The sequence below is a fragment of the Lepisma saccharinum genome, chromosome 11 (genome assembly GCF_977018435.1).
Source record: "Lepisma saccharinum chromosome 11, izLepSacc3.1, whole genome shotgun sequence".
NCBI lineage: Eukaryota > Metazoa > Arthropoda > Insecta > Zygentoma > Lepismatidae > Lepisma > Lepisma saccharinum.
The window spans coordinates 36,118,866-36,144,908 of record NC_139239.1 but is presented as its reverse complement, the minus strand read 5'-3'; the positions used below and the strand labels follow the sequence as shown (position 1 = coordinate 36,144,908).

At 36.4% G+C, this 26,043-nt stretch overlaps 1 protein-coding gene across 4 annotated transcripts in view; it reads right to left on the bottom strand.

The window, feature by feature from the left end:
* The window catches only part of LOC145994722 (uncharacterized), a 74,368-nt gene that overhangs the window by 11,307 nt on the left and 37,018 nt on the right, over window positions 1-26,043 (bottom strand). For 3 of the 4 annotated variants that reach the window (XM_083130923.1, XM_083130926.1, XM_083130924.1), the window contains one exon: window positions 17,892-18,056. The exons of the other annotated variant lie outside the window; for it this stretch is intronic. In XM_083130923.1, the coding sequence (XP_082987049.1) occupies window positions 17,892-18,056 (165 nt within the window). The remainder of the gene's footprint in view (window positions 1-17,891; window positions 18,057-26,043) is intronic. 4 annotated transcript variants of the gene reach the window in all.

The following is a 26,043-nucleotide window of genomic DNA, read 5'->3' as shown; positions in this document are numbered from 1 at the left end:
TCCATCCTATCCCAATCGTTTTCTGCCACTCATCGGAGGTCCTTTAGTGTTGAGGGAGGTGGTACACGCTTCCGGACAGTACTTTTCGGCTTGTCCCATACATGTTCGATGGGGTTCGTGTCTGGGAAAAATGGGTGCCAGTCCATTCGAGTGATACCTGCATTGTCGATGAACGCTCCTACAATCGGCGCCCTGTGACAACGAGCATTGTCATCCTGCAACACGAAAGCATCTCCCACAGCAGCACGAAAAGGGCAACCAGTGGAGTGCGACGTCCCATCATGATACCACCCCAAAACATGACTGAGCCACCGAGCTCGAGCAATGCTACCTGATTCTCGCCACACATGTATTCGACCATTATCAGGTCGCAAACACAGGCGCATTCATCAGTAAAGAGAACACTGGACCATTGCTGAATATCCCTGTCATGGTGTTGCTGAGCCCACCGATATCGCACACTACGGCGTGTCATGGTTAACGGGGGCGTTCTCCAAGGACGTGCATTATGGAGCCGATTGCAAATAGTTTGTGGGGTCACATGTGCACCTGTAGCTCCGAACATGTCATTTCTGAGGTCTGCAGCAGTGCGTTCGGGGTTTCTCCGGGCAATACTTCAGACATAGCGGTACTGTGTTAGAGTGGACGAATGGCGACAACCACTGCGAGGACGATCGACGACGCCTCCATTCTCCACATACAGTTTCCATGTTTTGGACACAGCAGATACACTCACACCCACTCGTTGGGCAACTAGACGATAAGAATAACCTTCCTCCACTAAGGTCACAATTCGAACATGATTGTATTCTGATATCATTACTGGGGGAATTTTTCTACCCGGGCAGGTGCATTTCACTCACTGGAACACACAGAAACGCAACGCGTCTTACCGTACTGACAGCTCGGAGTGGTTGAGAGTTGCACTATTCCCATCCACGCCGCACGGTGGTGCTGCTATTTCTGTCTGCTCTGCTGGTAACATCTCGACTGACATCTACCATGAGTCACATGCCAGGCACCGTTCCATATTTCACTGTTTCACTGGTCAACTGGGGTGTTTCCAAACTTTTTTTTTTTTGATGTGTGTATCTAAAATATCCACTTTGGTAGTTTTGGCCCACAATCATCTATTTCATTTTCATATATCCCTGTATATTTGTAAGATACATTAAACTGCATTTTACATGCAGATGATGACTATGTTTACTTAAGTTTTAATTTCACTGCGTCTTTCATTTCACGATCCATATTTGAGGACCTGCTATCACAGAAAAATTACAATTATAAATGTAATACTTGGCCTGAGGTGTATTCTGCTCATTTTGCCTTTTCGAGCATTATTCGCTCGACCAAAGCAGCTCTAAAATTTGTATGCTATCTTGCATCGTCTATGGGAGCTATTTTGCACTTGAGCAAAATCCTCTCCCTGCAGCATTCTAATCCATATCAAGAGAAGAGGGCTTGAACTTTTGTACTACAAGCACATCTACTAGTAGTATTATTGTACACTTCTCAACATCTTATTTGACCGCCCGGAAAGAATTCTAAGTCCCGAAATCGTAAACTTAGCAACATTGCACTTCAGCTCCAGGTGAGAGAAGCCACCTGTGAGTAGGTCCTTCCACTAGACGAGAAACGTTGCGGTGATAGGTTTTCAATTTAACACTTTCCATGAACTTAGAAACTATAAACCGCTATTATAATACACAATCAAACAGAAATAATAAATTGGAAAAAGAACCATGAAGGATATTTCCGATTCTGCTTGCTTGACTTGAAATTTGGGAGGTTTGAAACACTGAACAGAGTTTTTCTCCACCTGGAGGAAATTGCCATCAAGTTTCTGCAGAAAGAAGCAAATTTGTGAGGAGTTTATGCAACATTTTATTTACAATACCTTGCATAATATCGAACAGTTCCCAAAAACATATATTTTACACGACTTGTCGAGAAAATGTGCTTGAAACACAGGAAGGTGGGAGTCTTCATAAACGTCAACATGTTTTTAAGTGCATGTTGTCAGTAAGTAAACGTAGAGCAGTTGGTTAGATGCTGCTAGCCTTATTTTTCATTAAGCGTGAAAGGTCGCGGGTTCAAATCCCAACCTCTCCTCTTTCTTTTTTTCCTCTTTTTTTTGTTTGCTGAACAGATACCGTTGATATTAGAATATTTAAAAAATGAATCCGATGCACACTTGAGGGACGTCCCTTCTGCACATATTTCCCCTTAGAAGTTGGAGATTTCCAGGATTTAAAGTTAAAACTTTTCTTCTTAGTTATTGTTCATATGTTGTGTTAACACACACATAATGATTAATTCACAAATCACATATATGTATTCAGGATGCAAAATGTAATGTTATTTAAGTTATGGATTGTTTGTTCTTCACTGACATCTAAAATATTGATTATTTGATTTCGATATACTAAAAAAAGATATACAGTTATGTTAAGTAGTGAAGTAGTGCTGTAACGAAGGAGAGCGTTTAATGAGTTCAAATTGCTAAGATTGGTAATTTTATGTCCGTTCCTTCGTAATGACTGTTGTCAATCCTCTCACCACCATCTGAACATGCGTCTAAAACTAATAGTAAATCGCTAATTAACATAAATAAATTGTTAGTGCGATGAAGGCCGATTCGATAAGAAATTACTAATAAGTATTTATATAGTGAGTGACAAACAAAAAATTCAAAACCTCATAACGATCGTTAATTCCTCACTGCTTTGTATCTAAAATGTTCGTCTTCTTTGAACAGAAAGTACGAGTATCAGATATAACAAACTTTCCGCACTAACTTTGCAATATTCGAAACCACCATTACAGACTTAGCTCTATGTAACTCGATTCTGCGCATTCCACGTGGCATGTGACTTCCTCCTATCATCGAAATAACTTTCTCTTACTATTTCCTTTCCTCTCGTGAACTACAGAGACCAATGTTAACTTCTTAGCACGGTGGATAAACTTTACACCCAACGATATACTCCTGAAAAAATTCCTGCCTAGGTGGAGAATCGAACCTACGACCTCCCTCGTAAGAATCAAGCATGCTACCTCTTCTCCAGGTAGCTCATGTTAAAAGTTGCTACCAGTTTGAAGAAACCAATTCACATATAATGTCATATCTATAATTTTCTCATGGCAATTTTCATGAGGAAACGAATTCAGATAAAATCGAGAAACGCTGAAAGGGAAAAATGATGAACATGTCTATTGGCGTTTTGTCATATTTTGTAAATTGTGTAAAAATTCCGTGTTTTGAACAAGCAATCGTTTAGTTACGAATTATTTTGTTGTTTGTTTAAAGTAGGAACAGGAGGGCGAAAAGGAGTCATTTGAAACAGACCTCGTTTGACCAGAAACTTCAGCTTTTTTCCAAAGACTGTATGAAAAGAGAGAGGAACGTATGAAATATAAAATATGTGTGAAATTAAAACAATGGAAACCTTGAATGATAATACTAACGAACTTCAAACTGAAAAACATATTTTCGTGGTGGAAAACTCCAAGCCATTTTCGGAATATGAACTTGATAATAATCCAATAGCGCAACAGCCCAATATCAGGTCAAGGCTTACCTACCGACTGCTGGCCTCCCTCCCACGCGAGCCACCAAGGGGGCGTGAAGATCTGCAGCCAGACTAGGGGGACAGGTGGTAAGCCCGACCAACCCCCAGCCGTTGTAGGACTTCGCGACCGGATTACATATATTAATATTATTCTTAACTGAAATGTTTGGCAATGGATTAAAATACTTTGTGTAAAGATCTACTATGAGGTTCTTTTTCTGGACACTATTATCGCTTTAATCTGTAGTTTTAAAGTAAAATTAGCTTCAATATTAAATGCAATTACACTCTGGTATACGCGAAGCAGACTGTATTTCCGGATGCTGGCCGACTACAGTATCATAGAAGGCCCACTCTGAAAGGAGATGAATTGGTTGATTTGGTGTTTTAAGTCAACTTTATGCATAGTAAGGCTAATCGGGCCTGGACCTACAGTTTAAAGTGGGATCCGAACCAAGTGCATAAAATAAAGTGAACCGTGTGGTGTAGGGGGATCGTTTGCTTATGGCATGGAAGGTCATGGGTTCAAACCTACTTCTTTGCAAAATCTTTTTCGGGAAGTAAATGGCTTTGGACGAGAATGCTTATCTACTTTTCTTGGATATTTCCATTGATATTTATGCGATTTATGTCCAGCATTTCCGGATGCAGAAAGTTGACATGTAAGTTCTTAATATGTGTTAACTTATAACAGCTGAATGAAAGGGAAAGTATTTCCTAAAATCCTGCCAATCACTGAAAGATTAAAAACATTAGTAGAAGCATTACTTGAGGCATGCACAGTGGCGACGATTATGGAGTGTGAAGGAGCAGATGACCCAGCACTATGCTAAACATTATCTACCAAGGGAAAGAAACTGTCCTTGCCCTCCAACCACCTTGCCTCATCAGTTCTGAAACCTAATTGCCGCCACTGAGCATGAATCGCATAAATATTTACAGTAATATCATATAATATTTTATTACGTTATTAGAACACTTCGTACTCGGTAAATAAAAAGGAAAAAATAATAAGGAAAGGGTGGGATTTGAACCTACGATGTTTCGATCTTGACAAAAACAGTAAAAAAACGAAAGTCTTGTCATCTAACCAACTACTCCAGGAGATAGCTAACAGAAATGTCAGTAAAACATGTTAATCTCAGTTGAAGCAACATTGTGCCGGAGTTTCGAACCATTTCTCGCCAAGAACCAAGGAAAAGACACACTCTGCAGAATCGTTTGGTGTTGTGCAAGGTATCTTTACTAAACATTCCGCATAAAATCATCATAAATTTGCCTTCTTGCATTCAAATGTGACCGCAATTCTTTCCAGGTGGATGAGAACCTGTTCAGTGTTTCACAATGCACATACATTTTCCAATTTTCAAATTCAGAACGATGAATCTTGAAATATTTTCAACATTCGTATTTCTACTTAACATTTTTTTGTCTACTCATATATTTTATTACTGCTTTAGGGTATCTTTACTTTATGGAATGTGAAAGAATGAAAAAAAAAAATCACGAGCGTTTTCATTCAGGAAGAAGAAATGTTGCAAAGTTGGCTACTCTTAGTTGGCTCTGAAGCGCTATGCTGCCAAATTTACGAATTCCGGACTTTGAAATTTTTGAGGGCGGTCAAATAAGATGTTCCGAAGTGTACCAAATTTGAAAAAGTTTGCTTTCTCTTTTTAAGAGATCTGCCAAACTTCATATGTTCTCATCTTGACCTAGTTTGGGTCTTAATATCTCTAATGAGCCAATTGCTGCCCCCCCCCCCAAAAAGAAACAAAACAGAATTTTTGCTAGACTGAAGTACTCTATGGTAGTAAGCTCCAGTAAAAACTTTGACATTGATACACAGATACATAAGAAGTAAATTCATACACAAAAAGTTTTCCCTAGAATTGTCACGCACTCAGTGCTGCATCACTTCATATGGATTGGCCTGACCCACTTGGAAATGTTCAAGGTAAGAACACAGTACTCAGTGAACACTGTAACAGTGAAACAACACTGTTACAGTCCTCAGTGTTGGAACTATCTTGCCAGTGACATACTCCAGATAAAAGATTTCCATGCCACCATGTTCACATGCTAGACAAGTATAATGGAATAAGCATAATGATACTATAGTACACCATTTTTGGAATTAGAAATTAGGCATGGAATAATAATGACCTCATGATGCAGATGGTTAGAAGAAAAGATCAGAGGGACAAACACTAAGAATTCATGAACTGTGGGGACGAAGTCTAGACAAGATGCTCATTAGAGTGCTGGCTGAATGCTATTACGCAGGTAATCTGTCTGTGTCTGGACAGAATGAGGAAGAGCTCCCAAAAAGATGAGCACCTGGTAGCTGTAGATGCAAAGTGTTACAAGTCACCTGAAATAATTGAGCAACACTGCAATCTTGTGGGGGGGGGGATATTTTAATTTATATTCTTGGGGTACGCAAATTCTTGGAGATGTACTGTAATTTTCACTAGGAATATACCATATTTGCTGGCACGTAAGATGCACTCCCTTTTTTGTACACATTTTTGAGGAAAAATCTTTAATCACTGAATTTATAATTAATTTATAGTATTTTAAATACAAAGTAATATGTAGGTCTATTTTCAACAAATAACTTACCTAATCTAACTAGGAAAAAATACATTTTAATCTTCTTTGTCACACACTGCAAGGAAATAGTCTAACTCAGAATAGAGAAAATTTTCAGAAATGAATGTAATAAAAAAAATGAGTATCGGCATATACGATGCACCCTGTTTTTTCAGACCTATGTTTAAAGGAAAAAAGTGCATCTTATATGCTGGAAAATATGGTATATTTTTTAAAATTACATTCTCAGAACTGTGGTGGTCCGAATTATTCTGATTATGTCCTTCCATGAATCGGACTTGTACTTCATCCAGTCTAATGAATAAGTATGGGGGGGGGGGGGGGCAAACATGGTGGGTAAAGATGGCTGGAACATTGTGCTCCACTATGGGACAGATCGAGAATGTGAGAGAACTTACCTCCACATACCCTGTATGTGCTTTGTTACAAAAAGTTACTACATATAACAGATACAGCAGATTAATCAGTACTTATCAATACATATCATGTAACATACTATATCAGTGTATCCGATTATCTGCGAAATTGCCAATAATTTTAATGATCCAATATTTCTGCAGTAGCTTGTAATTTAGAGCAAAATTCTGTAATTTTGTGGTTCCTTATTATACACATAAAAGTATAAATCATGTACTGTGGTTTTGTAACTATACAGTGCATTTGTAACCCATTTCAGTCATCTGGTTATCGACACCAATTAAGGAGGGGAATACACGATTCAAGTTTTTCAGGGAATATATGCAATTTGTTTGTGGAATATGTTAATGGTATTGGCAATTTTGTCAGTACTTTATCAGTATTTAAAATATCATTTCAATCCATCCTTATGACATATATTTGCTCTCCAGTGTCAAAATTTAGCAGTGAAAGGATCTCTAATCCCTTATGGCCAATTGTGTGTACTTGCATCACAAACACGCACAGAACTGATACTCAATTCACAACTTATTACACAAAAAATTCTGTTGTAATGTGCACATTTCTTACACATTTAAAACATAAGTTACACACATTTGGAGCTTATTTGAAAATCTCTTGTTAGGATCACATGGCATGTAAGTCAAACATAGACAATATGATTTGTGAAATGAGTTACATACAATGGAAAGATACTAGTGACATTTTAAGGAGCATGGTGATCATAAGTAACATTCCAAGGAATACACCATGCTAGAAGCATGAAAAACACTCCATAATTGGCTTTGTTTTTTGCACAAGGAGCGGAAGGTCCTAAGTTTCTGGTCTTAAAGCAGCATCATGATTATGACTTAATTCCTGTTGCTTCTTTTGGAGCATAGGGCATCTGTGAAACTTTTCCATTGGGTCCTGTTGAGAACCATCTTCTTAATTTCGTTCCATGATTTTCCCATTTCCAAGGCTGCTTCTTCAATTGATTTTTTCCAGGTCTTCCTAGGTAGGCCATGTCTTCGGTTTTCTAAGGATTCCAGTCTAATGCACATTTCTCTATTTATTCAGCACATTTCCAAAGAGTATGTCCAATCCATTTCCAATCCTTTTTTTTTTTATCTGCATATTAATTGGTTGATGGTTGGTGACTTCCCATAGGTCTTCATTCATTATTATGTTAGGCAGTGGCGGCTGGTCAAGTGCAACAAGTGCAGATGTTTTCACCTAATTTTCAAATTAATATTGACATTTTTCATTTGCTTGTTAAATTTAACTATTTCCCAGCAGAACGCACACGATAATACTCAAATAACACGCCGCTCGGCGCTACGCACGTATTGAGTTCGTCCCAACCCAAGAGCAAACACCGCTAGGTTGCGGAAAACTCAGCCGGTTGTCATGGCAACGGTGACGTCACCTAGCGTTGGCCTTGAACGGGTGTCGCCTTCTAGATGAAGCAGTTCTCTCATCGGAGAAAACATCGCATCCAGTGCTTGTGGCAAAATCTTCGCGTTCTCGCGAGATCTTGTTCCGCGTGTGTGTTTCGCGTTTCCTATCGTGTGTTGTGTTTATGTGTTGAGCTGTGGTTTCTACAATGAACCCAGTAAATGACTTAGTGTGTAATTTGTTGCAGACACCATTTTCCAGATGGACGGATGAAGACAAAAAAGACGTTTTAAATTGGGGGGGGGGGGGGCACTGGCACTTACTATTTGTTTTCATTGCCTATAAATATACTTCTTCACCTGTTATTTTAGGCACGAGCCGCTACTGCCATTTTATATTTATTATCCACCGTAGGCATTTATTAACAAAAGTTTGCAGCCTATGTATAATCTGCTGAGTCAATCTCCATGTCTCACATGAATAAAGCAGGACTGACTTGTATTAAAAATATGGATTTCTGTATTTCTGGAGATATTTTTATTTTTCCATATTGGGTATAGTTGTAAAAAGCTCCATTCGACTTTAGACATCTTTATCTCCTCCACCATTTTTGGTGACTACACTTCCCAGGTATACAAAAGAGTCAACCTGTTCTATCTCAATGTTGTAGAGTTTTAGCCTTTCTTTATTTTTGTTATTTACCCTCATCTCCTTCGTTTTATTTACATTGATGTGTAATCGAGCTCTTCTTGCTTCCTATTCAAGTTGTTTTAGTTCTTCATAAGTCTTTGAATTTTTGGGCTAGGAGGCAAATATCATCAGCAAATTGCAAGACCTCTAACCTATCAACTATACCCCATTCAATACCTCTTCTTCTTCCCTCTTTCACCCTTCTCATCATTCTATCCAAAACCAATAAAAATATGGTTGGCAAGACAATGCAACCTTGTCGTATTCCACACTTCACTTCTATATGCTCTGTAAGTTTGCTTTCATGTATAACCTGACATTTGAAGCCAACTTACATGTCTTTGGTAAGTGCCAGAATCTTCCTTGGGATACCATATTGTTCTAGTGATTTCCACATAAACTTTCTCTTCAATGAGTCAAATGCCTTTTCAAAATCAATAAATGTCAGGTAAAGGGTACTCTTGTCACTCTGCATTCCGTTCAAGGATAATTCTTAAGGAATTAAATAACGTCTACACAACCACAATGTTGGTGAAAACCAGCCTGTCCTTAGCAGAGATGAGTCTCCACTATGTTCTTGATTCTATTTAACCCTTTCGGCATGGAGAACGTATATATACATTTTCCCATTTTGCGCTCAAATCGCAGATAACGTATATATATATATATATGTTCTTCGTTTTTGAGTGTCTATGAAAATTCTTGCTTGTTTCTATGTGGTTCGACGATTGTTTCGCTGCAAAGGCTCGATATTTTAGTACATAACTTGACCGGTAGGTGCAGCACAAGTGCGGTTTCTTTGTTTTGCTTACATGTTTACGAGTGACGCCTGTTCTGTGCTTTTTGTTGAGTTCACACAATGGCCGACAATGCTGTCCCAGGTTGTTTCCAGCGGATATATGTGTAAAAAATGTGATTTGATAGATACAAAGCAAATATGTTTTTTCCTCCAATTTATCCCTCACCGAGGACAAACGTAAATATCCAAATATATTCTGCAAAAGAGACATCTAGCGTGATTTTCATTAAAAAAAAACCCAGCTAAAACTGTATGGTGCCCAACAAGGGCTGAACCCATTCACACATACACCACATTTCACAATATACATCAAACATCTAGACATCACAAACTTCATACAGTATGGTACATACCACTATTTACAAACACAATATTTTGACAATTTACACTATTTACATCTCTCCTCCTGAAATTTCACAAATCATTTACCTAGGTACTAGTTCCTTTGTGCCTCATAGGATGCTTTGAAGACTATCACACGAAAGTGAACTTCTGCTGATTTCACGTTATCAAAAATTCAAAAACTATAATGTAGCTCATTTTTTCATACCACATATCAGTTTTTATGATGAACTGATTTTTGCATTTCTTACTCATATTCTATTTTTTTTAGTTTGAAACACTGACGAAATTATAAAATTATATCACATAAAAATATTAAGAAAATACCTTATGTGGATGAATATTGGTTTGGTTTGAGTTGGTGTTTTAAGTCCACTTTATGCACAGTAAGGCTAATCGGGACTGGACCTACGGTTTAAAGTGGGATCCGAACCACTGTGCCATGTGCTTCCACCGGGTATCGAACCCGGGACCCCTTGACTACAAGGCGACGACGCTGCCACTGCGCCATCGGGGAGGCTATGTGGATGAATATGTATCATTGGTTGAATATTTTTGAAAAATAAATGGTAATGAAATTTTTTAGAAATTTTTATTATTATGAGATGGCAACACTGATGCTTGAAGAAAATTTCATAAACTTTTGTAAATTATTTTGTAAACTTTAGTATTTTGTATTCAAACACAAAATTGAGGGTCTGAAGATATGTTTGTATGCCAATATCAACTTTATTTCTTGTATGCTTCGCGTAATCTTTCTTTTCCCAGATGAATGGTAAATTTACTATTTCTCATGATGTTGACACCGCTTTATGTGTCCGATGTCAATGTAATCGTACTTAATAATAAATAGTAATTGATAAATAATACATAAAAATTTTACCTTACTGTAATGAATATCCATAATCCACTGAATACTTGGAAAAGTATAGATATATGTAAGAAGAAAAAATTTTTTTTTTGAGTTTGAAATATATTTTGGGATGGCAACACTGACGTTTGAAGAAATATACATAACGTTTCTGTACGATAACTTCTATCCCTTAGTATTTTGAATCAGTATGCAAAATTTCATGTGTATATAGCAAATAGTAACAGAGAAATTAATTTTCACAAAAGGGTCAAAAATCTTATGTTGGCTGTAAACTTTCCAAATATATCCATACGTGCCGAAAGGGTTAAAATTATCCTGGAAAGCACCTTGCTTGGTACACTTAAGTGTTATTCCTCTCCAATTATTACAATTGGTGGTGTCTCCTTTCTTCGGTATTTTAACAGTTAACCCTTCTTTCCATTCTGCTGGGACATTTTCTTCTTCCTATATTTTCTCTATCAATGGATGTAGCACGTCAATGGTGGTTTTAATATCTGCTTTGAGGATTTCAGGAGTAATACTATCCATTCCCGGTGCTTTGGCATTATATTAACTGTTTGAGGGCTGTTCTCACTTCTACACGTGATGGTGGGTGTAGGCTTATCCTTGGGTCAGATATATCTTCCCTTGCAATTTCTTCTTGCTCTTCTAATACATCCTGCTTATTTAGGATTTATGAAAAATGTTCCTTCTACCTTTCTAATTGCTGTTCTTGAATGGATAAAAAAATTTCCTGTTTATTTCTTATGGGTTTACTCCTTCTAAATACTTTCCCTGAAAATTTCTTGGTAATATTACACAGTTCTTCTAGATCACCTCTTTTTTCTGCTTCTTCAGCTATCTGTGCTTTCTTTTGTCCCTTCTAACACTTTTTTCATTCTTTTATCTCTTTCTGTATCCTGCATGTGCTATTGCCTTCTGCTGACGCATGCCGTATTGATTTAATCTTGTTCTTAGCTTGTTTTCTAGCTTCTATTTTTTATAATTCCTAAATCCAAGCATGTTTTCACTAGTTTCGAGATATCCATCTCTAATAGCATTCAAAGTTTCTTCAATATCACAAGCTTCTGCTGTTTCATCTTCAGTGAAAGTGGAGAGTGCTTGAAAGCAGTTTCTTAATTCTAGCTTAAATTCTTGCAGTTTACTTTCATCATGTGTTTCTGTATGTCAAACTTTTTTCCCCTTGTTTCAAACTTTTTGCCAGCTGATGTTATCTTAAATTGAAAGTATGCAACTACAAGGTGGTGGTCACTGCCAATATCTGCCCCCCATTTATTCCTTACATTTAATAAGGATCTTCTGAAATTTTTACAGACAGTAATGTGGTCAATTTGGTTTTCTGTGGTATGATCTAGGGACACCCATTTAACCTTGTGACATCCTTTATGCATAGAGAGAGTTCGCCCAATTATTAAATCATGGTTTGCACAGAAATTGATAAACATCTCTCCATTTGCATTCGTATCTCCCATCACTATAACAACATCTCTTTTCCTTACGTTCTGTATAACTGTATTTAGTTCTTGGTAGAATTTTTCTTTCTTATCCATCTCTGATGTTCCTGTTGGTGCTTAACATTGGATGATTGTCACATTTCTAATTCTCGTTCTAAACGTGCAATCATTACTCTCTCCGAGATAAGCTTCCATTCCATAAGGTTTTTCTTTGCATTTCTACTAAGAAGTAATCCAACACCATTCCTATGTTCTGCATTTTCTCCAGTTGTCCCACAATAAAGAAATGTGATTCCATCATGTGTCACCATCTCTCGAAAGTCTGTCCATCTTATTTCACTCAAGTATATCTGGTGATTGTTTGATTTGGTGTTTTAAGTCCACTTTATGCATAGTAAGGCTAATCGGGACTGGACCTACAGTTTAAAGTGGGATCTGAACCACTTGTGCCTCCACCAGGTATCGAACCTGAAACGCCTTAATTACAAGGCGACGACGTTACCACTGCACCATTGGGGAGGCTGCCAATTATATCTAACTTATATTTCTTCATTTCTTTTGTTACATGTCTCAGTTTACTACTTCCCTCAGGGTTCTGACATTCCAGAAGCCTATTTTAGTTTGCCTCTTCATGCCAAAGGTTGTCAACTAAAGATCCATCCGGTTTTGTTCCACTTCAGATTCTATAATTGGTCAATTTAAGGTGTGTGGGTTATTAGCCCACAGCATCCAATCTTGGGGATAGGGCTGCTATCTAAGCCTCCAAGCATGGTGATTTTCTGTAGCGGTTTCCTTCTTTAGCCTTTGAAGATTCCTCTTCACCACAAGGCAGTGGTTGCCTCTTCCGTCATCTGCACCATACCGAAGGACTCCTTCCTGCCGCATCTGCCATTGAAGACTTCACCGTAACCCTGGCAAGGAGCTCGTACATGGTACTATCAGCCGGAGCCAGCTGAACCACATTTTTTTAAAAAAAAGGTCTTACTCTTCTAGGTTCATCTGCTGTCGAGATGACCATCCATCTTATTCCGCCATCGGAGATGTTGACCAATAGGTTGCTTCTTTGTCTGGCTGCTCCTCACTAGCCTGCCCAGCATGCCGACCCTACTGGTAGCTATGCTACTGCTGGTATAGCCTAGCGAAGCATCAGAGTATGCTAGCCCCACCACCAACTACAAGGTCATGCAACCACTAGGTGGGGATGATTATAACTAAGAATGAGGAAGCACAGGAGAGCCAGGAAAATGTGGTACTGGGAGTAGATGTGCTGATCGAATAAAAACAAATGTCCATTCTTGGAACCTGTGTAATTCTTAGCCCATTAAATTGCAGAGGGAAAGTAATATGGGTACAATGAAGAGCATAAATATTATCAGGCAAATTGCCACCGCCATATTCACCCACTTTTGTTTTACTCAATGTGAGGTTCAAGTATTGAAATAAAACACCACCATCATTCGTATATTCCCCAAAAATATGTAGAAAGTAAGCAAAAATGAATGAAAATAGTGGACATTTTGCCTCAAAATATTTATGCATTTCACTGTACCACACATCACAAACTAGGTTATGAAAAGATGGATAGATATCAATCCTGTAAGATACGGTTTAAATCTAATACTGCAATCATTCCTATGAGATCATCAGAGGTGGATAACAAATTGAAAATAAGCTAAAATGTACAGGGTACCAACATCATGTATTACAATTTGTTTTTCAATTTCACTGCCTCCTGATGATCACACTCAGAACTTTCATTTTTGTCGCACTAGTAAATAAAACCAAAAGAATAAGATACTATTACTTTTTAACATGTACAGTGGGTACAACTTATATTATTGGATTAAACCCAGCATATGCAAAATAAATTGAGTTTGCAAGTACTGAGACACGTGAATTAATATTACTCTGTACAGAGGGACAAATACATTTGCTGTTATGTTTGCAAATGAATCAAAAGTAACAACTGCACAGAATGTTGCAAATGTTCAGAAAATTGCATATTTAAATTTCAAACCATTCAGTTGCATAATACTATACATGATTTCCTCTCACATAATATTAAAGTTATTTTTGACAATATTTCCTTATATAATAAACCATCACACTGACAATGTGGATAATACAAGAATATAAATTGTTAAGTATCTTCATATTTTAATTTTTAACCCATTTTACCTTCAAACTTCAGTAATAAGAAGTTTATCAGCAAAGTAAGTACAGAATTGACTATTGGGAGCTACATGAAAAAGAAGAAGTTGTGGGCTCCAGTCTCGAAAGTAAGAATACACCTGCAATGGGACTCTGTGAGTGCACCGACGATGTGTCACCCTCTTAACAGACATTGACCCACAAAAGGTGGCCGTGTCACGAAGTTCAGTTTTTCAAACTTGACCAAAATTATTTCAAAATCTTTCTGGATTTAAATTTTGTAGTAGTTATAAGGAGGTAAGGTTGTTCAAAATATTTTTTGCACATTTTCATGTAGGGAATGCACAATGATTGTTGTTGGGTAATTCATCTTGAGGATATGTTTAGTGGCAGGCAATTCTATTATAGGTCATTTTTATGTGGTTAAAAATAAGATTACATTGGTAAAAAATTACCACTTATTATTCCATCATATTTTATTTATAACACCAGACCAAACTTCCTAATTGAAAATATGGCTATACACAGTTTTAAACATAATTAATAATATCAAGGTAGTGAAATGGCTAAATGAGGATATAGATGCTCCTTTCCTTTCTCTTATTTTTAAAGAAAGCCTTTATACATAAAGCCCATGGGTGCTATATTTCCTCAAGATTTTTGCACACAACATTTTTCCTTCAATATGAGACCAAGGTAGGTGGGTAGCCATAAATGGCTTTCAGAAATGCTTTAATTTAACTTATCCATCTAATATGCATACATTTAGATGTACTGCTCAAGTATCTGTGGCATATGGAAACCAGTGTGTGGTAAATATTCGAATTTTGAAAAATTTTCCTTCCCAACAAAATCACACCCATCGATGATGTCTGTCCAAGGTTTTCTTATTCTATCATTCTTTGCACTATCCCAGTACCCATAAAACTTACTTTCTTTCTGTCTTGGTCATTTTACACTGAAATGTGAGGATGAATAACGAACTGATGAAATGGATGATGGAGGTTTTTAGCATAGTATTGACCCATCTTCCACAGACACCAGACCCATACAATAACTTCCAGAATTCCTACAAGACTTGTAGTCAGTGACTAGACTATACGAGTGACAAATATATTAGTTACAAATATACTAATATTAAGTGATTTCATATCTAACATTCATGAACATTTGCTTCACTATTCAGATTAAATGTTGATTAAGCATAATATTTTACACAAACATTTAAAAATATTGATTGAAGTGGCAATATTTTTTGCGTGCAATCCAAATATAACATATTTTGTTATATAAAGGATACGACATGTAAAATAATGCTTATTCCTCAACACAAAAGAAAGATTAAAAAAATATACATAGTATTTTATGCCATGTTTCATCTACATATTAAAAACAAGATAATATCATAGCATGTACCTTGTTTCGTCTTCTGAATTTTCAGACCAAGCTCGATCAATCTTCAGAGATGTAAAAACAATGTTAGATGGAAAGGTTAAAACAGATAAAAAGGATTAAAAGTATGCAAATATATTGCTGTGTACATGACACTTTGCAGCTATCTCGGAATGATCATTAAAATTGGAAAGACCCAACAAGGTACATGTGATTTTTATCTAATTTTTAATGAAAGTAAGAGCAACCTGAGACAATGGAGAGTTTGACACCAAAGAACGGCATAAAGGCATAGCATAGCAAGGTTTCTAAAAAAAAATGTGAAGAAAAAAATCAACATAGGGTAAAAGTTATTTTCAAGTTTCTGTGGAACCCTGCTATTCACTAGTACCATATCTACCAAAAAGGGAATTCCCAAATTGTCATGCATGTTTCTTTATGATTTTACCTTTATCCATTTCATCAATTCCTCAATCATACTTATTATCTCAGATAACTTGAAGAGGTAAAACTGTGGTGTACAATAGCTAAAATGCATTATGTAGAACATTGAAGCTGATCAGTGGTAGTGATCGTGATGAACTGTTTGTAACCACTGTACTTGCTTTGTTATCTGTACCAACATTTCAGTGATTGATCTGTCCCAATCTTCACGGTTGTGTATTTTCGCTGTTTTCATATGTGAATGGTTCCTAAATCCAGGATGTGTTGGGACAAGGCGTCAGTGTAGTGGCCAGAGTGCAAAAATGAAAAGAAAATGGAATGCCTGAATGGCTTATTTAGCAGTGACCGAGGGTCAAACTTGCCTAGTAGCCTGGGTAGGCGTACCTCCTTCGGTGGTGTGAAGGCAGCAAAGCAGGTCTGCCTGCCCAGACTACTAGACAAAGTGGGTCCTTGGTCACAGCTAAATAAGCCTTCCAGTCATTCTGTTTTAGTTTTGTTTCTTTGCACTCTGACCACGTACTGACACCTTCTCCCAACACACGCTAACCACATACGAACACAGCAAAAATTCATGACCCCGAAGACCGAGACAGAACCAGTCTTGAAAACGTTGGCATAGATAATAAATCAAATATAGTGGTTAAAAGTCTAAATGTTTCACCATAAAACTTTGGGTCTTTCAGATGCAAGCTTGGGCATTATTGGAGGTATGATACATTATAGTTACTGCAACAAGATAATCAGACTTTTATGTTCTGGTATTAACTGTAATAAATAACTCTCTTCCAGTCATGAATTATTATGAAATATTTATGAATAATTCCAGAAGATACATACAGAATAGTTTAACTCAAATGGTACCAGAATATGTTACAGAAGTTTGTTAAAAAATATTGATTTCTATGCAGGTAATATACTTTTGTAACACTAGTATTGGTGGGGGGGAAAACTGAAAAATGAAAGTAGATTAATTTACCACAAGTTCATAGAATGCCAATTTGCTGTTAAATGTCACTTCCTAAATTGAATTCAAGATTGTTGCAAGCAAGCACATGGTGACAAAATTCTAGCTTTTAATTCATAATGGTCTTTGTCCGAGATTCATACCTTGACAGTTTCACACAAATAGTGATCTAGGTTTTTTATTAGTAGTGTTGTTATTTTAAGTCCATCATATAGAGTGCACACCTTTTTGGCAACAATGTGAGTCCAGGAAATTTAAATGAATCTCTTAAAATAGTTTAAGGCATTTGAAGTTCAAACATGCAAACTGCTAAAAGTCTGTTCAATTCCGAAAATGAGGAGGGGTGGGGAGAGTTGAATACTGAAAAAGACTGAAAGCTTCCCACATTGAAGAATTCAAACATCACAGCAACTTTTTCCAAAATCTCATTTGAATTTTTTAATGGGGAAAAAGAAGCAAAAAAATATATGCTAATATTATTAGCAATAACTATTCTCATTTTAGCCTCTAGAGATATATTCCTTCTTTATTTCAATTACAGTTCTTTTACAACCGAGAATACATGATCAATTGGCAAAGATTTCAAAATTCCCTTTATTAAGCTCTCCTTGTTCTTTGAATTTTTTTCTGTTCATTATAAAAGCTCTTGCCAGACATTAGGTATAAAGGACATTAACAGAACATACACTAACAAAGACAGGTGGTGCAGGTACAGAAGATACAGTAGTGGCACAGGTGTTAATGAAGCAAAGAAAGATTAGGTGAAGAGTTTGCCCTCTCTTAATGTTTGCTCACATACCTTTGAGGTAAGTCACACTGAAACGGGGCTTTGGGCGAGGAGCGTTAGGAGGATCTAAGATCAGAACTGGTCCACCGTGGAACTTCATCCCCTGTAAACCCCTTGAACGGACTTCAACTGCTTTGGGATGAAGTTCACTCAATTCTCCTAATTTCTTTTTTCGAACTATAAGCAAACAATGTGAAAAATGAAATTTTAAACCCTTTTTAACTTTAAAACATTTAGAAAATTACATTGTTAAGAGATATTGAGAAAGTTTAATTAATAAGTTATGTATTTGAGGCTTATTAGTAGGTACTTTATCGGTAGTGGGCAATAATAGCATACTGGTTTATCAGTAAAATTGTAATTTTGTGAGATCAGATATTACATAAATACTTTGTAATTGAGTTCACAATTCTGCAAATTCTGAAGATCAAATTATAATGGGGCTGTTCACTCAGGGTGGCTAATCACCGGGAATTCCTTGGATTCTGGGAATTCTACGTAAATTATTGGCTCCAGGAATTATATGCGAATTATGCGTGAATTTTTCACAGTAGACATGAAAAATTGCAACTTACATTAATCCAAATCCCATTGAATTTATACATATCAATAAATGCACTGAGGCACGTTTTTCATTTTAGCTTTTATTTTTATGAAGGAAGGAAAAGGAAGCTGTGGGGAAAAATATAATAGAATTCTCTCAATTTGATCACCTGTAACTGTCCTTTCCAGAACAATCTATCTAACAGATGGAAGATTATTGCAAGATATCTTGAAGTTGATTAGGTAAATTTAAGTTTGAAATTCTTATACAATTAACAACTTTTTGTAGATTAGTATATCCCGTAATGTTTGTGACATGTGTTTGTAAAAGTTATTTTGAGTATGAGTATACAAAATGGCAAATGCAAACTCCGTGCCTTGAATTAAATATTTTAAATATATATATATCCCGTTTAATTGAATTGAATTTGAATTTTGGGATATGTTGGAATCACAGACTTTATATTGTTAATATGTTTGTGTGTATGTGAAAGGCAGTAATACCTAACACGTAAGGCTGAATTGGAGAAGACATCTGAATTGTTGAAAAGTTAGCCTTGAAAATTAGGAATTATACTTGAACTGTAGTATGGTCCTAGAGTAGCCACCTTGTTCACTGCATAACTTTTCCAATGGTAGCACCAGCGTAGTTGTAGCAAAGATAATTCCATTCGTCATTTGACTGACCTAAACTTAACATTGGAACACATTGTTGTGTGCTACTAAAATAATATTTCACGAAAGTGTATTTCAGAATTCATAAACAGTTTAGATAATGAAGTGTGTCATAAGTTTCTGAAAGTGACATTCTCATGACGCTAAGAAAAATACATAAAAGTGCAATGGCAGGCTTGGATCAGCTGAATAGCATATTTTTATGCACAAACAATACTAAACTTGGTGTCATTTGGCTCATTCTCATCTGCCGTAGACTGACAGTTCAACGTTTTTGATTCTACACTACATTTTATGATCTTTTCTTGTTTGCAAGTATGCGTAATACAACTGCATATGTTGAATTGGGGAAACTCCATAAATAATGCAGAAAATGTGCAAAGTGTCACCCTATTACTTTAATAACTTCAAGTGGCCGCGGTGGCTCAGTCGGTAACGCGTCTGACTACCATGCTCAAGGTCCCGGGTTCGATCCCCGGCCGGTTCAAATCCGGGAACTTTTCTAACGGTGGAAGAGGCCCCGGCGCCTACCCAGCGTCGAATAACATGGGTACCTGGGGGAAACCCTGGGAGGGGTAAAGGCGGTCAGGGCCGTGATGCTGATCACATCACCCCCACTCACGACCGGATCAAGAAAGTGTGGGGCGTTACCCCCACACCCCCTATACGCCTTCATGGCGTGGTGCTATGCACAGGGGAACACTTTACTTTTTTTTTTACTTTACTTCAAGTTAACATATGCTTTCTTGTTTTAAACAGATATTTTTCCTTGTACTTTTTCTTCTTTTTTTATCTTTGTCCACAGAACTTTGAACATTAAAAATCCCTGTAAATGAGAATGCCCTAGAGGCTTGTAAAAGCAGAAGATAGGAGGATTTTTATTAACTATGTGGAAAAACAAGATAACCTGTAAAAAAGTCCAATATTAATGATGGATATGAAAAAAGTACACGTGTTCAAAATTATTATATATTATTTGAAGGGCTCGGGTGTAAAACATGGTAAGTGACATTTTGGTTATTTGTGAGTTACAAAGTAAAATGTGCCATCCTTCAATTTTAGAGTGAAATTGCCATGTCATACAATTTGCATTGGACTCTGTGAAGCCTTCTGAAATCGGTAAAGACAACAGGAAAACAATTTATCTACAGTATAGCTTCTAATAACCTTTTTTTCTTAATGAACTTCGAAATGACAAAATGTCACTTACCATGTTTTACACCCAAGCCCTTCATTTATTAATGCACACTATCTCACAACAATAAAACACTTAAATTGTGAAAACTACAAGTAACGTAAACAAATACTGTAGTATGCTGTTTATCATCATTTTATTTTTTTAAAAAAATCTATTTTGATAGCACTGATTAGTAATCTGTAGTTCCGACATAATTTCTCAGATTAAAATCAAATTTAATATAATTACACCACATTCAGCATCATATTCCCCATGTATTTTAAATGTGAGAACAACTGCATGTCGCAAGCACAGCGACAAAACTATCCCAGTGCCACATGCCTGAAAAGCCACATTTTGTACTGTATACTTTTAAAGGTAGCGCTTCATTATGACTACTAAAAAAGGTAGAGTTTTATTATAACTACTAAAATAATATTTGCATACCTTGAAGTTCGTAAAACTTCTCGATTTGAACAGTTAAGAGAGGCTTGCAAATCACATTGCCAATGCACTCTATGTCCATTTCAATTGACTGCTGATTTTTTCTTTGACTCTGTTAGGTCCGTGGGTGTCTTGTGTCACCCATCGATATTCATTGCAAGTTTGCAACACTCTGAACTATACTGTGTACAGGTGTTTTTGTGTAGCGAAACATTTCTCTTTGTCTTTATTTGTTATAATCTCAGCGTTGTAGTTCTGCTAAACTTCTAAGTTGTCAACCACACATTTAAATACAAAACAAGAAATATGTCAAAGCGTTAAAAGATGGAGCACACAGCAGATTCACATGTTATACAGAGGTTGGTAAATAAAGAAGATGGTGCAGTGGTGGGGGTGCAAGTGACCATGTGACAAAGATAATGTGATACTTCTTAGTTTGTTACATATTTAGAAACAAGGTTGACAATGGCCACCGAAGCATGCGACTGAAATTAATATTATATATGTTTAGCGGAAATAATTTAGTAACTCGCTTACGTCTTCTTATTATAATATTATGTCACTTGGAAGCGCAGCAGAAATTTGCAGCTAAGCTTTGAACAAAAACAAAGAAAGAATGTTCAGCTACACAAAAGCATGCATGCACAGTACAATAATTTACAGTATTTCATACTTTAAAGACAATTAAGGGGTTGAATGACAAGTGTCACCCACAAGCCAAGTATGTTACAGAAAATTGCATGCCTAACATCGAGTTAACATATTCTTTTACTAGTTTTAATGCAACTTTACCAGTATTCTTGATGAAGGCATCAGTTTAACTGATTCTTTCAATTGATGTTATAATAAAGAGTGACATGGTCACATGTATAAGGAAATGAAAGAATATAATTCACATTCTTCATAAAACATTCACCAAATATTGTATCAGAGTGGCACAACTTTTTCTGAATATTTTAGATATACATAGAAACTAGACTTACATTTATGTGAATTTTTTTTTTTATGTTATTAATAGAGGCATGCATATTTTGTTTTTGACGAAAACACGAAATGTGAAATAACACATTGTATTGTAATGTTAAATTTTCATGTTTCTGAAAGGTGTGAGGTGCATTTTCCTACCCTGTTTTGACACGAAATAATGCGAAATGAACTGCAAAATGTGAAATAGAGTTTTAACCCTTTACTACACTACTGGCGCTCTATTTCATAACATTAGTACTGGCGCAGCACCCCCCTGGCAATAATTACTTTAACTTGCATTATGTTTTTACAATGTGTATTTTATTTTAACATAACTTGCAAACAATTACAATGAAATTTTACTACAGTAGTTTATTAAAGTGTGTTTACAATATTTATTTTAACATTTAGAACCAAATATTACTTATTCTCTATACATTCACCGAAAAAATATCTTTAGAGGACATTATAGGCTTATATGATTACAGAATATAAACAAACTCATTCTTTTTTTTTCATTTTTACTGCACTGTGCATGTAACAATAATTTGGGAAAGTAAAGTACATTCATTGACGTTGCTGTGGCATTTTATTTTGTTTCCGAGTCTTTAGCGTTATGGCAGTCATCACAAATCGTAACCATTTGAATGGAATGTTCTCTTGTCCAATACTGTGGTTTTGGATACCTTGTAACATGTAATACTGCTGTATCAAGGCTGAAAAGCTGTTCTCGGCAGTTTAAAAACACTTTTAAATAAATAAATGACTAAGACAAATGTTTCTCAGGCAACGCTTGCAGAAACACTTTGTTTTGACATCTTTCTATTTTATTGCAGCTCATTGTTGGCATGCCTGTTAGCTTATAATGCTTTTAACCCATTGTTGTTCATTCACATTGTCGTAGTAGGCTATTTCAGAAAGAACGTTATTTATAAAATGTGTCACAAAATACTTATGTAACGTTAGTACTGGCGTGGGGTGTTAGGAACACCGAGGTCTTAAATACTGTAATTACTAAACAGTAGTAAACAGTAGTGATAAAACTGATTCTAGATTAGTTGTGAAGATAACATTCAAATAGGAAGGTAACAAAAATTATAGCTAGTTAGTGAAATTTACTCAGCTTGGAGAGTTAGGTTTTAACATGTGGGGTGTCGTGAACACCCCACGCCAGCACTAAAGAGTTAAACACGAAATTTAGGGTTTATTTACCGATGTGACACTTTCCGAAGTAAGAATTATCTTGTGAGTTATGCAATTCATGGAAAATTGATTAATTCTGCTGTAGATATTTGAGAAACAAAAATGGACCCCTATGTACAAGAATAAACTCAATATTCTGGTAACGACATAAATGTTCTTTTAGAAAGTATATGTTTATTTTGTTTATTAAGTGCAATTTTTAAATCAAAATTGGGTTATATTCACATTTTTAAAACCAAAATGTCATTTTATATACCACTTTTTCACCACTATAACAGCAAAATTTTATTTTATTTACCGCTTTTGAACCCAAAATTGACTCAGTCTTTATACCAAAATTTTTTTTTTTTTTATTTACCAAAAATATGTGCCTCTAGTTATTAATATGCTTTGAATCTTAAGGGTTAGATTATTAAGCTGATACAGTTACAGTGATTATCCTCAGACATTATGCTCAGTACTTTACGTAAAATCAATAATTTGGAAGTTGTATTTTTTATACTCAATTTATATTTCTTAAAAAAACATTATGACAAAATGTAGAGGCATAAATTTCTTCCATCGTTATTAATGAATTTAAATATTAACGTTAAATTTTCATGTTTCAAATTAATCATTAGGTTGCATTTTTTAAAGTTTTCACAATTATAAACAAAAAATGGGTTATTTTTCTGTGGCACATTTTCCTGAAGCCAATGTTTTGGATCTGGGTGAGTCTTCAGACATTAAGTGCTATTAATAAAAATTTGCAGTTGCGCAACAAGTAAGTATATGTACTCCATATTCTTGTGAATAAATTCATTCTCATATAGTTTCCAATGTAGAGACTTCCCATGATATAACAACATTTTAATGACTTAGCAATGTGATTCACATCAAAATGTTAGAACATGCTCACCACTGGAACAGGTACTTGCTGAAGAAATAAGTGATACAAAAAGTTAAGAAATTAGTATTTGTTCAGTTTTATTATGACCCATTGAAATGTTTGAGAGGTTAAAAATTGGATAGACCGGATATCATTACACAACTTTCCTGTAAAAACAGCTCAATTACCTTATCATAGGCATGTCTTTGGTTGACTCTTTCTGTATATGTTTCAATTGACACTTGGTTCAGTAATTCTGATTGATTGAGGTTATTTTACATTGCTTTACTGCCATTTTGGGCTAATCGACGGTGAATAATTCTGGTTCAAAAATGACTCCCCTGTTTCCTTCTTTCTCTCACCTCCTCCTTTCATAAGAAAAACCAACCTTACTGGAACCAACCATTTTGTCAAATATCTATTGATTACTTCTGACCAGTTCTCATGTATGTCCTCCAATGTGATTCATATTATTAGTATGTGTGAATAGATGAGGCAATGCAACAAATCACAACAAAGAAAATATATGAGAAAAGTGGGTAGATATACAGAAGGTTGTTTGTTCGCTTTATATCTGACCATTTTTGACGGGTACTCACTCACCTTAAGATATATCGCACCGCCACCACCGATCATGTTCTATTGGACCCCAGCATTGTGGACTATCGCCCGGCATCACAGTTTCCATTGCAGTAAGATCCGGCGCAGGACAGGCATGGGAATTCTGTCCCATTCCTCCCTGCAAGCTTTCCATAGACCATCCAGGGTGCGCAGGCGGCGATGTTGAAGACGTCGTTTCAACAGTCCAAATGCGCAAAAATCTATTGGACTGGCATCTGGGCTTTTCACAGGAATGTCTTCAAACGGAATGACACGAATTCCTAATTCCTCTGCCATTTCCTGACAAAAACGTAGTGATGTTCTGGCGGTATGACTCGAAGCCTTGTCTATATGGATCATCACCTGGTTCGCATCCATTCCATACAATTGTGGGATGTCTCTCTAATAGATAGATGTCAGAATGGAGTCTTGGAAGTATCTGGCATTCACCTTCACGCTTTTGTTCACCTTGTGTATCATCAACTTACCCTCATATCCGAATCCCGTCACAACCATCAAGCCACGAGGGAAAATTTCCCTGCACTGACGAACAAATTTGCTGCACCCCTTGCCGTCAATGTCACGGTATGTGACACTTTGCTTACATCCCTTCACCTGGTATTTTTCGTGGGTGAATGTTTCGCAAGGAGAGCGTACGTATGAAAACTTAGCATGGAAAAGGGCCATTACGTAACCCTCCCAATACCGGTTGATTTTCGGTGCCATTTGATGACATTCACTACCAACACTCACGCACCTACAAGGTCAGACACAACATAGTTCCAGCATGATACGCCAGGTGGCAGCACCGAATCTACAATGGTCGGATATAAAGCGAACAACCTCTGTAATTAAAAAAAAAATGCCCCCAAACCAATGATTACATTTCCAGCATTTGCTAACACAATGAATGGCTGTATTGAGTTTTGTTTGCCAATCGCTTCAGTGATGTAATGAAAGGAAGAAAACTGGAATTCATACATGAACCATAAGGATTGGTCTTGTGATGTTCACATTAGATGATGTGCAGATACTAGGCATGATCAAATCCAGAAATTTTATCAGAATATCAGATAATTTTCCATCTGGGTATTGGATATTTTTATATCTGGAATATGCGAAGTGTGCATTATCCAGGCCATTTATCGTTTATCTGTTTTACGGCATCTCCGCATAGTCTTTTATTTGTCAGGTTCGTAGGCCTCCTTGATGGTGCAGTAGTAGCATCGTGGCCTTGTAATCAAGGGGTCCCAGGTTCGATACCCAGTGGAGGCTCATAGTGGTTCCGATCCCACTTTAAACTGTAGGTCCAGTCCCGATTAACCTTACTGTGCATAAAGTGGACTTTAGAAAAGGAAAGTTAAAAATTGTACTTACGTATGTGAGTATAGTGCTCTTATTGTAGAACGACGTTTCAGAGATTGACTATCTCTTTCCTCAGGTTCGTATAAAAACTAAGTACTTGGCATAGTACTGCGTCAAAAATGTAATATGAGGATTGTGGTTAATCCTCATATTACATTTTTGACGCAGTACTATGCCAAGTACTTAGTTTTTATACGAACCTGAGGAAAGAGATAGTCAATCTCTGAAACGTCGTTCTACAATAAGAGCACTATACTCACATACGTAAGTACAATTTTTAACTTTCCTTTTCTATATTCTGGATTTGTGAGTAACACGCGACA